Below are 13,564 nucleotides of genomic sequence, written 5' to 3' on the forward strand. Positions count from 1 at the left end.
CTTCCATTAGCCTTCTGAGCTGAACATCCACAACGGCGGCCTAGGATGGGCAATGCCACATTTCATTGTACCGGCATGGGAGATGATGCTAACTAACGGGTGTTGCACATGATATGCACATTCTGTGTGAAAGTGTTCTATCTACTGGGCCTCCTTCTTGACCTTCACAGACCCCATTGTGGTTCAAGACTTGGCAACTCCAGCAGTCCCTATTTGATAGTGATATTTACGGATCTGCGTGAAATTACTGAGTTCAAAAGTCTGACTACCAAAAGTCTGTTTTTGTTTTTGTTTTTTTTTCTTCCATTTTTCGCATATATATATATATGTGAGGGGCGACCTCCCAACCCCCCCACCTTACACCTATACATTTTTATTAACTTTACCCCCCCACATATACATATGCGAATAAATGGGGGGTCAGACTTTTGGTGGTAGGACTTTTCTACTTAGGTAATTTCGTCCCAACCCATATTTACAGATCTCAGCTGCTGAATTGCTTGAAGCCCAAAGAAGAAGGACCAGATCACATTACAGTTTTGACACTAGTAATCATCATAAAGCCACCTCAATGTAAAGGCTCTGTGCCTCCCACACATGGCTTCTTAGTCTTCTGCCCCACCTGTACTTACTATGCCAATCCAATCCTCGGATCATTGCATGACAAATAAAGTCAGGAGCATCCCATTGGTTTCAATCTCGGTCTGGTGCATCCGACAGTTTGAGGATGTAGACAATCTCATCACCTACCATCGCAAAGTGTTGAGGACGTTTTGGACCCACCCAGCTAGCAGAGCCTGAATGCCTTTTAAACTGAGTGTAATAGGGTGCATGGGGCAACAGGACCTCTGATTGGCAGGTCCCTGAGCCTTGATTGGTGCCAGCCCCAACTACCCCCCCCCACCCCTGCACTTCCCATTGTGTGTAAACTCACCCCTCCTTAACTCCTGGTGAAGATAATTTTCTACTGTTTTGGTTAGTGTGCCAACCATGTTAGGGTCAAGCGGACTGCTATGGCTGCTTCCTGAATCAGTGATCTGCGTGGGGCATTGACGGGAAACTGGCTCCTACTCTCTTTTCATTTGTGGGAACTTGAAAACGTTGGTTCATGTTCCAGCTCTAAGTGCGAGCATGTGATTCCCATCTCTGTGTAGGTTTTGCTGCATGGCCCATTCTGCATTGCCTGCTGGGCTTTGTTACTCTAGTGTGCGCTGCACCACGACTCCTGCTTCTCCCAGGGACTTGAGGCCCTTGGGCAGGCAGAGTGGCACATGTTTCTGTCTCTCTTTATTCGCCTCTGTGCATGAGCTTTGTAACATGGCAATGGATCCTCTGATGGCTCTTTGCATGAGACAAATTGCCCTAGGTCTGTGTGTTCAGCATAGGAAAGACTTGGCTGTCTGTGAGGGACCCCCCATCAGAGTGTTGCATCACAGAGTGGGGGCTCCCCCTCGGTCCCATAGTACCCCAGACCCCCCCATGCCTTGTGCGACTGCAGTGACTTTGTCATATTATACAAAAAGAAAATGCAGACAAAGCCTGTCCCTCATTGACTAACACTTCTCTTCGAGCTGTTACATCTTTAGGGTCTTTAGGGGAAGAGGAAAATAGCAGCTGAGTCCACACCTCTGCTGTCTACCAAATATGCTTAGCCGCAGCTGTTGTAAAGTGTCTTTGTTGTCACTCAGCTCAGGACTCATACACAGACCTGCTGTGGAGACTCAGATGATCCAGGAAGACTTCATTATACAGCATCTACATAATCCTATTACTCTCAAGTAGCAAGCACTCTAGGCCAGTGACAAGACAAGACTACAATATAACAGCAGCATCCAATTTAGCTTAGAAATACTATTTCTTTTATTTCGGAGAGACGTCACATTAGTGCATAAAACAAAGTCCCTCACTCTTCAAGGCCCCCCAATTTCTACAGCAAAGAAAGCTTTGCGGATAGGTCTTAGATGGCCCTCTTTTCCCTTTGTCCTCACTGCCATTATAAGCACGACTCCCTGCCATTCCCCTGGAGGTGAACCTCTTAATTCAATTTGATATTAATTATTCCATAGAAAGAGCGTCTCCTTGAAAATGAACAAAGCGATAATTAGTTTCTGTAAGAGGATGTCAGATGCAGAAATGAGTATATCTCACTTACCAGGGAAATCATTAGCATGGATGTCTTGGGTGTAGTTTGATAAATATTACATCTGAAAGCTTTTAGGACACAGCATTTATAACTTAGAAACATGAATTGAAAGTGAAGTGAGTGCCGCTGGCATTGTCTGACTTCACTCTAAATTAATGTTTCAACTGCCTTCATTGTTTTCTGTATTTTAAACTACCAGGCAAACTATTATTTTTTAGAATTCATTTACTAAAGCTTGATCATGTCCTTTACAAATGTACGCAACATTCTGCAGTTCATGAACCCATTTCTGGATCATTCTTTGTGTCTCCTTGAAATAAAAATAGGTAGCGGAGTGCTTAGTGCAAAAGAAACCTTTTCACAAGTTTGAAAGCTTCCTGATCAGATCTGGTGTGTGAGGACACAAAATTGACATTTAAAAAACCTGAAATGGAGTGTCTACCAAGATACATTTTATGGAGAGTGTCCAAAGACACCGTTTGGTGCATCTTGAACCAGCAAAGGCCAGCTATACATGAGACCACAACGGTGAAGGCGCCGATGTAAAGAAACATGGTTAAACTGTTCCTCACCAACTGCAAGTAATATTCCTCAGTGTGTTAAGGGTTTCTTCAGACATCTGTGCTAGATCAGCTATCACAAGCTTGAACCCCCAGAAGATCCGACTCAGCCCATCGTCCTTTTGAGGTTGATAAATTGAATACCATTGAACTGGATGATAAAAACATTAATTAATTCAATGCTTAGAAGTGGGAGTAAATCAACATAAGGAGCCATACAAAAACCAGATACTGTTAATCCTTAACTGCAAAGCTCTCCAGAGGTCTCATCTATATGAAGATGACACCGTCCCCACTGTCATCCTAAAAGATATCAACGGGGTTGCCCTCACTCCTCTACTCAAAAAAGAAAATAACTCACTAATGCAGAGCATCTTCATGACCCAGAGGCTCTTTACAAATTACTGGCCGATCACCAGCCTCCCATTCATTGAAAAAATCATTGAGTAGCCCACTGCCAACCAACTCCATGATTGGATTAATCAACACAGCGTACTCCACGATCATCAATGCTGGTTCGGACTGAAATGTAGCAATGAAACAGCTGCCATCAGGATCGTAGTCGATGCTCATAAAATCATTGATAAATGTGACTCATGCCTCCAGGTTCACCTCGAACGCTCTGCTGCATTTGACGCTGTTGGCCACCTCACAGTGACTAGCCTACTTTCGAACCGAATGTGCTTCTCAGGCACAGTTCTCAACTGGTTCTCATTTTACCTCTCAAACAGGTGCAAAGCCATACAGATACCCAGGTTAGAACATGGTGTGGTCACGTGTGGAGTCCTACAAAGCTCAATTCTCACCTGGTGTTTGGTCTATACACTGAGCCACTGGGATTACATCTTATTAACCCTTGCATCTGGTTTATAGTCAAAAAGTCGAATTACATATTTTCGAAAGTCATAATCTCGGAAACAAAAAGTCAAAAAAAAAATCGAATGTATATGTTTCTATGTTTTTAGTTTGAATAGTTTGAAATGGTGGGGTTCACCCCCAAACCCCCCAAACGAAAATTTTGTTTTCGACATTTTTGTTATTCGACTTTATTTTTTCGACTTTTTGACTGCACCCCCGTACATCTACATCTCACTCCAACAATACATGGGCGGTTCCCAATAATACCTAAGTGTTAGGAATACCCAAGATGTCTCAAGCCTCAGGAATTTCCTCGTCTCTGACCAAGCCTGCACGACAAGCACATACATGAAGCTCAATGTCACAAAGAAAGAATTTGTCCTACTCGATCACCCGTCTAAGCGGGCTACCATTCAAGTGTGCCTAAACCACATGCACAGTGGCAGCGTTACACTTCACCTTCCCCTCGAAATCCAAATCAATAGGGTTCACTAAAGACACCAATCTGTCCTCTGACAACATATGAAGAAGGTTTCACATTACTTGGAACCAGGTAACGCTCCTCCAGAATATAAAACTGTTCCTCCACCCAAGGAGGTCAGAACCACAGTCAAGAACCTGATACTCACCCCTCAGTGGGGGCATGTCCTCACCGGCATCCTAAAAAGGTACTTGGCCTCACAGTCAGGTAGCACCCACAGCATGATTTATAACGGCAAAACAAGAAACTCAACCACATTTCCCCTCTCTGAAGGGTGACAAGGGGGGTCCTGGGAGTCCCTCTGCCAGACATTAGTCCTGGTTACGAGAGACTTACCCAGAGTCTTTAGCTCACTATCTTTCACAGAGAAGAAATATCCCAAACATATCAGTCTTTGTCCTGCCCTGGGGCAGTCCAGCACAGAAATGCTAGGCAATTCTCCTCTGAACAAGAGTACCAACAGCATCCTCAGACACGTGTTTCAGTCTGGTTGGACCTCATCAGTAGGGAGGAGCTGTGCCTCTCTAAGAATAGTGAGCAAGGGGTCCACGTCTGGATTCCCCTCGTAAGTTAGGGTGAGACCCAAAGTTACTTAAATATGCAAATTGACAAGGGGGGGTCCTGGGAGTCTCTCTACCAGACATTAGTCCTGGTTACAAGAGACTTACCCAGAGTCTTTAGCTCACTATCTTTCACAGAGAAGAAATATCCCAAACATATTAGTCTTTATCCTGCCCTGGGGCAGTCCAGCACCGAAATGCTAGGCAATTCTCCTCTGAACAAGAGTACCAACAGCATCCCCAGACACGTGTTTCAGTCTGGTTGGACCTCAACAGTAGGGAGGAGCTGTGCCTCTCTGAGAATAGTGAGCAAGGGGTCCACGTCTGGATTCCCCTAGTAACTTAGGGTGAGACCCAAAGTTACTTAAATATGCAAATTGACAACGGGGGTCCTGGGAGTCTCCCTGCCAGACATTAGTCCTGGTTACGAGAGACTTACCCAGAGTCTTTAGCTCACTATCTTTCACAGAGAAGAAATATCCCAAACATATCAGTCTTTGTCCTGCCCTGGGGCAGTCCAGCACCGAAATGCTAGGCAATTCTCCACTAAACAAGAGTACCAACAGCATCCTCAGACACGTGTTTCAGTCTGGTTGGACCTCATCAGTAGGGAGGAGCTGTGCCTCTCTAAGAATAGTGAGCAAGGGGTCCATGCCTGGATTCCCCTAGTAACTTAGGATGAGACCCAAAGTTACATAAATATGCAAATTGACAAGGGGGGTCCTGGGAGTCTCTCTGCCAGACATTAGTCCTGGTTACGAGAGAATTACCCAGAGTCTTTAGCTCACTATCTTTCACAGAGAAGAAATATCCCAAACATATCAGTCTTTGTCCAGCCCTGGGGCAGTCCAGCACCGAAATGCTAGGCAATTCTCCTCTGAACAAGAGTACCAACAGCATCCCCAGACACGTTTCGGTCTGGTTGGACCTCATCAGTAGGGAGGAGCTGTGCCTCTCTAAGAATAGTGAGCAAGGGGTCCACGTCTGGATTCCCCATGTAACTTAGGGTGAGACCCAAAGTTACTTAAATATGCAAATTGACAAGGGGGGTCCTGGGAGTCTCTCTGCCAGACATTAGTCCTGGTTACGAGAGACTTACCCAGAGTCTTTAGCTCACTATCTTTCATAGAGAAGAAATATCCCAAACATATCAGTCTTTGTCCTGCCCTGGGGCAGTCCAGCACCAAAATGCTAGGCAATTCTCCTCTGAACAAGAGTACCAACAGCATCCCCAGACACGTGTTTCGGTCTGGTTGGACCTCATCAGTAGGGAGGAGCTGTGCCTCTCTAAGAATAGTGAGCAAGGGGTCCACGTCTGGGGATGCTGTTGGTACTCTTGTTCAGAGGAGAATTGCCTAGCATTTCGGTGCTGGACTGCCCCAGGGCAGGACAAAGACTGATATGTTTGGGATATTTCTTCTCTGTGAAAGATAGTGAGCTAAAGACTCTGGGTAAGTCTCTTGTAACCAGGACTAATGTCGGGCAGAGGGACTCACAGAACCCCCATTGGTAATTTCCCTCTCTGAAGGGAGATGCGCTGGATTCTCATCTAGGCCCGGAAAAGCGTTGGCATGACAAACCCAAATCACCTGAGCTTTGGGTGATTGTTCAAGGATGAACCTTAGACAAATGTTTTGAAAAGTTTGCCTTAAGTTTGCTCACATTTTTAAAGGAAGACATGTGACGGAAGCTGCCAGTCATCTTAGGCAGCTTTCAGAAAAGCAGAAGGTGTCAGATGAGGCAAGCACAGGCTTTTTGAACACGTGTATTTAGAATAGTTGTAGGAGGAAGGGTAGGGGGAACTTGTGAATGACTGGGAAAAGGTCAGAGAGTGAATTTTAGGGTTGTTCTTTCTTAAGGATCCCTGTACTAAGTTCCGGTGGGTGTGCAACACAGCTGCCATCCAGAGATTTGGGGAGGAACGTGACACACTAATGAGGGGCTTTCTCTTCATACGAGTAGATGAAACGATTGCCGCTGGTTGACACATGGGAGGAGGAGGAGCAGGAGTATCCAGGAATCTCTGAGGGCAGTTTGTGGGAGAGTCCCGATTTCATGATTTACCTGGAAGGGAGAACAAGAGGCTCAGAGAGGTTGGTGACACAGTTGTTAGTGTCCATTTCTTGATGTAATTAGGAGAGATATGTGGCGTCGGCCCCACCGTCTACAGCACCGCCATCACAACCACATGAATGCAGCCCATGCATTGCTAGCTCACTACGAAAGGCAAAAGTGTGCAAGTACTTCACAGAAAATAAAACTTAACCAGATCTGGCAGCTTGCTAGAAAACAATGAGCCGAGTGTGGTCAGGGACAATCATAGGTACCCTCAAAAGACTCCCTAATGTGAATCTGCCCTGTGTTACTATTACAGCTCAAAAAATCCCACGAAGTAACAAAAGGGGAGCAGGACCTTATATAGAGGGAAACGTGTCCTTTAGCCGTGTTGTTGGCTCCGATTGGCTGTATGAACCTGACAAATCCCACAAGACTGCCCTTATTGGGTTGAAAAACCCAACAAATAAACAGGTTATTTGTCACAAGATCCGATAATTCTTACTGGACGATGAAGCATCGCATGAGACCCAGAAGCCACAACGTGAGTTTGCCAGGGATATGTCAGCACCCAAAATCCCTTACAGTTCGCATGGCAGTGGACAAATCTTTTCCATAAGACTTGCCCACTACCGCAGGCCTGATTTAAAGAACTCTAACCATATTCCTATCCTAGCCAGCCAGAATGCTCTTTAAGACTGCCCACATTACTTATAAGACTACCGCCAGTTGCACACCAGCCTACCAAGCAGCAAACGTTTGGAGCTTAGGTGGGACGCGCGCCTCCAACAACAAGGCATCATTCAGTGACAGAGAAAATCGTTAGAAATTAACTCAACTTCAGCCCATTAGCCAAAATATCCTAGACCGTCTTAAAAAACCATTTGCATAAATGATCTTCAATCATTAAAATCCACAGCCAGTTTATTTATCTAAAGTTAATGGAGACAATGGGCCTCATTATAAGTGTGCCGGTCTGGAAACAACGGTGCCAGTAAGCTTACCAGCACCATTGTTTCCGAACCGGCACACTATAACACTGCCAGACGGGTGACCTCCCACCCAGCAAGTCAGACCTGCTGGGCAGGATGGCACCCGCCCGCAGAGTTTTCACGGAAGCACCAGCACCGTTAACAAAGGTGCCGGTGCTTCCGTGGTCCCCACTTCCATAGAGTCCCGTAGGACTCTATGGGAATGGGGACTTACAATTTGCCGGGGCCTGACTTTCCGATCTGCTGGTTTTGTAATGCCCCGGTGTTGCCGGGAAGTCAGGCGCCGGTAAATATTTACGGGTCCGGTGTCAACCCATCAGTATCACCAGCACGGTTACCACCAGACCCGTAATGAGGCCAAATGTCTGCTTTACATAATAATCACTTGTACCATGCTCCAATTGGATCTCTACCACTATAACCAACATGTCTAACTAAATTGTTTTGGTTTGATGGACACCATCTTGATTTTACACGTATTTCCCCATTTACCCCTTCCATTTTCTTTCCCACATATACCTAATCCTACCCGCCCTTCTGTGTTTTTCTCTCCAATTTCAACTTTGCTTTTAAGGGAGTTTTGTTCCTTTTTGATTGTTTTTTATTTGTTAATGAACTGTGATGAACTCACTTACTTCATAGTAAAAAGGGAGGATGGAGGAGCATTGTGGGCGGTGAGAGGTAGCCACCCACTCTGTGATGCAACCCCAGTAGGTGGAACATTGTGGAACACCAGCGTTCTCCATCTCTCCGTCGAGAAGTCCTAGGCCATTGAGACCCGAGAGTATAGCTCTGGATCTCTGGTGGAGCGGTAGGGGCAATCCCAGAGGGACATACACCTGGGAAACATGTAAGGTAGCCTTGAGAAAAAGGGGGAGGCTCACTCCATCAAACCCTCTGAGAAAATATCACAACAGCTAAAGTTAATGCCTGTGAGCCAACAGAATTGACTGGAGATCTGCAGGGGTTACAAAAAAGAGGAGAACGATTCATCGCAGAGACTGCAGACCATGGCAATGTGCGACCCCAAGTTTGGAGAGGGAAGGAGAGTAGAACCCCAGTGGGGCCCCTTTTGTGAAGCACTAACTGCTGAAACAGTGCACCCTGAAAACTGCGATTGCAAACTGTGTTATCAGAAAGTCCGCACAGGACCAGATGGATGCCATTTTTGTATTGCCTGACTTCAAGATGGCTGCACCTCTGGTTCTAGCTTTGGCCCAAGGAGCCAAAGCAAACAACACAAGGGTAATGGCCCTTGATTGGAGAAAGAGGCCAAACCTGGAGAAATGTAGCTTTAGAATTAGGATGGAAGTGCAACTGCTTTGGACGGTTTTCGTTCATGCAATGGTGATATCGGTTAGGGAATGTACCCCTAACTCATTTTTTCACTCAACGGCATTGCATGAGGAGAGACCTCTCTGGCAGAATGCGCATAGAGGAAGAATTGCGAGGGTTTGTAAATGTGGACAATGTACACCCTCACCTGCTGTGAGCTCAATACTTATAAGTACCCTCTCAAAGCTCCATCTCATAACACCCAGAATACGTGTGTGTAACAGAGTGAGGACACATCTTATAGCATTAGCGCGTTATGCATCTGTGTGCCATAGAGCACGGTTCATATTAAATTGTTGGTTTGTATTTTTCATGCACAAGTTTGTGGTGTGTTTCACAAGACCCACAGAAGCACTTGTGGATGATTAAAAGCATGGATTTGAAAGCATGAATTTGTCAGTTTCATTGTTTTGCACATGGCACGGAATGGAAAAAGTTGCATATTTAATGAAGTATTATTTGGAATTTGAGTTGATATGATCTCATTTTTTACATGCCACTTCAGCTTTTATGAATGGGAAATTATCGGTTTCTCTTTTTGTCATCCTTAGTTGTGATGCAGGAACAAAACTTCTTGCGTTATAATATTTGCAATTGTGTATGATTTTCTGTTTTCTATCTGTTCTCCTTTATTTGGAAATCATTTCTGTGGATATTTCTTTTCAATTTTGTTTATTCTGGTACTTGACGGGTAAAAAATGTTTTTCCTTGCGCATGAATTTATACTGAGGAATTTCTTTTAACATTTAGCAATCATATCTTTACAATAATTGGATGAATCTTTTGACTTTTGGCATTTGATTTGATTATGGGTTGCTTATTAGAACAAATGCTTCCGCTATTATATTATGTTGTCCACTCTCTAAAGAATTCCTGCAGTGTGCAAAGTATGCACGTTATTAAAGGTTTTCCCCGGTTACATTTGTTGGTAAGTTATGCACTATCCTTCTTGATCTATAATTGTCCGCCCTACGATCTCCAATATATGTTGTAGCCCAACTAAGCACTGGAGTGAAAGTATGAGTGCATGAGCTTGATCTTATCGTGTTCTTATTCTCTCTGGGTTCGATGTACGACAGCTGCCCTCCTGAGCATTTCTTTCAATTCATGTATTTTTACGAGTATACCAAGGAATACACCTGCGCACCTGCAATTCTGTGAAGTTGATCGTTGCTGTTTGTTGTCGTAGGAGACCATGATGGATCATGCGCTTCGCACAATCTCATACATTGCAGATATCGGCAACATCGTGGTCCTCATGGCGCGGCGCCGCATGCCGCGCTCAGCGTCCCAGGACTGCATAGAGACGACACCCGGAGCGCAGGAAGGGAAAAAACAGTATAAGATGATCTGCCATGTCTTTGAATCGGAGGATGTAAGTAAAACCTTTGTTTTTAACATTAAACATCCTTGTTTTATTGCAATAGTTCAGATTAAGGAATAGTCACTGTCTTTGACCTTGCAGATGGACTAATGTCTTGATTTTTTAGATGTTCGAATATGTAGTAGAAAAAGTGGACAACCTGTATTCTTCCATCTCATTGGTTTTGGGTCGGAACATCAGGAAATGGTAATGAGACAATTCGTTGTTCACAGTAGGTACTTGTTACTAGCACCTGCAGGAGAGGCAGCAGTTAATAAGGTGGTCCGGAATGCAAACATTACTATACTGCCTGAATTCCCTTAATGGAAATGGCCACATAACCTGCAGGGTGCCCTGTTTTTAAGCTGGCACTGGCTTCCTGCACTCGCTTTCGCCCAACTTTCAGCCCCTGCACACACTTCCCTCACCCCGCAATCCAGCGACCTCCACCTGCTTTCCAACCCTACTCTCCAGTTCCCACTAACCTGACCTACCAGTCCCTCACCGATCTGAAAGTCTCAAATAGCAACCATGGACAAAGACAAAGGACTCCGTTTTTATGTCTGTGGCAGCCATCTTTGTTTGTAATTTATTTTTGAAGGAGTTTGGCACATACAAACCTGAATTTGCATGTCCAGTGTTCCAAAATATATATTAACCCCAGACGGAAACGATGCCAGCAGGTAAACACCACCCTTCTCCCCATCCTGCCCCATTTTATTTTTTTATCTATACATCATAAGGTGTTTCAAGGTGCATCAAGACAAGGCAGTAGTGAGACAAGGATGGGGAACAACAAACCAAAACTATCCTACTAGGCCTCGAGACATTCAGATCATGCAAGTGCTGTAACAAAAAAAGAAAAGGGGGGGGCGATGCAGGAAAGGGAGGAGGCGCAATGGTAAGGAGGGAAGGAAGTGAAGGGTACATTAAGTGCAAACACAGCACCAGGCTGAGAAACCATTTGAGAGGGTGCACAAGTTGGGAACTACTCGCCTCAGGGGCAACAACATAAATGCAGATACAGTAGGTAAAGAGTGACATTGGAATGCCTCACCTGATGGTGCAGGGGGCTATATCAAAATACGTAGGTACAAGTAAGTAAAGAGCGACATTTGAATGTCTCACCTGATCGTGCACGGGGCTACATCGAAATATGCAGCTGCACGCGTGTAAAGAGTAACATTGGAATGCCTCACCTGATGGTGCAGGGGCCTACATAAAAAATATGCAGGTACAGGTAGGTAAAATGCTACACAATGGGAAAGCTTTGTCTCAGGGGCAGGGGGCTACATCAGGTATGCAGGTCCAAGTAGGTACAGTGCAGCTTTGGAACGACAAACAATCAGATGTTGCAAAGTAGGTATGCGGGAATGCAGACTGGAAACGTCTTGCCTCGTTGCAAAAGGGGCTACATCAGGCATGTAGACGTCGAGTGAGACAGTGGGTGAGGTGATAAGGCGGAGGCAGCATGGGGCTGAGTGCATAGTTAAGACCAGAAGTTATCGGCCGTTGACAATGCTGGACAGCCCAAGTCTGAGAAGAGTTCAAAGTCAGTAATTGCAGACAGGCAGGAATGCTGGAAGATGCCTCTCGAGGCGGACAAAAGAGGGGGTCGTCGGCATGGTGCGCTGGCTGCGCAAGTCTGATGTTGTATCTCAGAAGCTGGATAGACAAGGTATTTGGGGTTACTAGCAATCGCTGCCCGAAGGGGGTCACATAGAAGAGTGGGGATGGGAGCGCAACAATGAATGGGACAGCAACTGAAGAGATTGAGCAGGTGTCGGTCAGAAAGCCTCGCCCAGCTTGGTGTGACTGGAGGAAGATAGGGCAGGGGGATTGTAATGTATGCAACGTGATCCACAGAAAGGTGGAGGAGCTGCAAAGTGCAGATAGAGAAAGTTAGTCTCAGAAGTAGTGGGTGACTTTGTAGAGTGACAATGAGCAGAAGTGACCATGCAATCGAGGCCACAATGCGGACACCTTGCGTCATCATGCCTAGGTAGTGCCGAAGGTGAAAGGACAGTGGGCTCCAGTATGGGAAACGATGGGTCCTACGGTGCACCGGTCGCACCCGGACAGGCCCAGTCAGGAGCTTCTAACTCATTCCTTAAATGGGGCCCTTAAAGGGGGCTGGTTTCGGCTGCTGGCTCCCCGGCATAATCAGGATATAGGAAGCCACGGCCAATCCGTATGGAACGGAGGCGTGCAAATCCATTTGGAAAGTCTGGGCGGCCTAGCAGGACGCAGCAGCGGCCATGTTGGTAGAGAGTTGCAAGCATGGTGATAGTGAAAAAAAGCCAAGCGAGGGCTCAGTACATATTGGTTACTTCAGAACCAATTTAGAGCCTAGGGAGAAAGAGATACTATGGGAAACAGTAGACCAATTCATTTACTGGGACACTTTTTAAAATAAAACCGTTAATCTTTATTCATTTTTAAGAAAGAGTGCAAATACAGGCTTCATAAACCACACAATGAGTAACTTGCATTTTCTCCCCCCCTCCTCCCTCCCCCAACTTCAAACTTTGAACACTAACACTGCGTAATGGCTTTCCATTGACATCTTGCAGGTAGGGCATATATCGCACAGTCCGAGAGGTTGACACCTCAAGCATCCAGAAAGACCTTTTCCCAGTACCGAAGCAGCTCCTCAAGGACCGACATACATCATGTTCCCCTCCTCCAACCTCCCCCTACGTGAAGATTTTGTAAACAAAAAAACAGAAATCAGGACTAAATTCCACAGATCTACAGCACAGGTTTACTGCTACCCTATTTCCACAGAAACAGACCCCAGTCCTGGTGGAAGCTGGAAACAGAGTCGTGAACCAATGCCGTGAGTTTCACCTTGATAAACATGTCCCACAACATGTTCAACCAATCTGCCTTTGTGGAGGTGGTGGACTTCTGGGCTAACGCCTTCAACATGCCCTCCCACATTCTCGGGAATATCGATTCCAAATTTCCTCCCCATCCCCTGTTGGGACAGACAACAACACTTGAATCAGGTCCAGGTTGATTGTCACCCCCACTATTTCCCTTAACCAGCTGAGAAGCTTGGTCCGGTACACCTTTATTTTGGGGCATTCCCACCACATGTGGAATAGCGTGCCCCCCGACCACATGCTCTCGGGCAGAGGGGGAAACTCCACTGTACATTTCAGACAACTGTAAGGGGTCAAGATACCATCTGCGCAGCAACTTAAAATAGTGG

General features: G+C 45.7%; 1 protein-coding gene across 6 annotated transcripts in view; it reads left to right on the forward strand.

The window, feature by feature from the left end:
* The window catches only part of APBA2 (amyloid beta precursor protein binding family A member 2), a 1,066,227-nt gene that overhangs the window by 828,788 nt on the left and 223,875 nt on the right, over positions 1 to 13,564 (forward strand). For all 6 annotated transcript variants that reach the window (XM_069624922.1, XM_069624924.1, XM_069624925.1 and 3 more), the window contains one exon: positions 10,174 to 10,359. In XM_069624922.1, coding sequence (XP_069481023.1) covers positions 10,174 to 10,359 — 186 coding nt within the window. The remainder of the gene's footprint in view (positions 1 to 10,173; positions 10,360 to 13,564) is intronic.

This window comes from Ambystoma mexicanum, chromosome 11 (assembly GCF_040938575.1).
Source record: "Ambystoma mexicanum isolate Mex_15411 chromosome 11, UKY_AmexF1_1, whole genome shotgun sequence".
Taxonomy (NCBI): Eukaryota; Metazoa; Chordata; class Amphibia; order Caudata; family Ambystomatidae; genus Ambystoma; species Ambystoma mexicanum.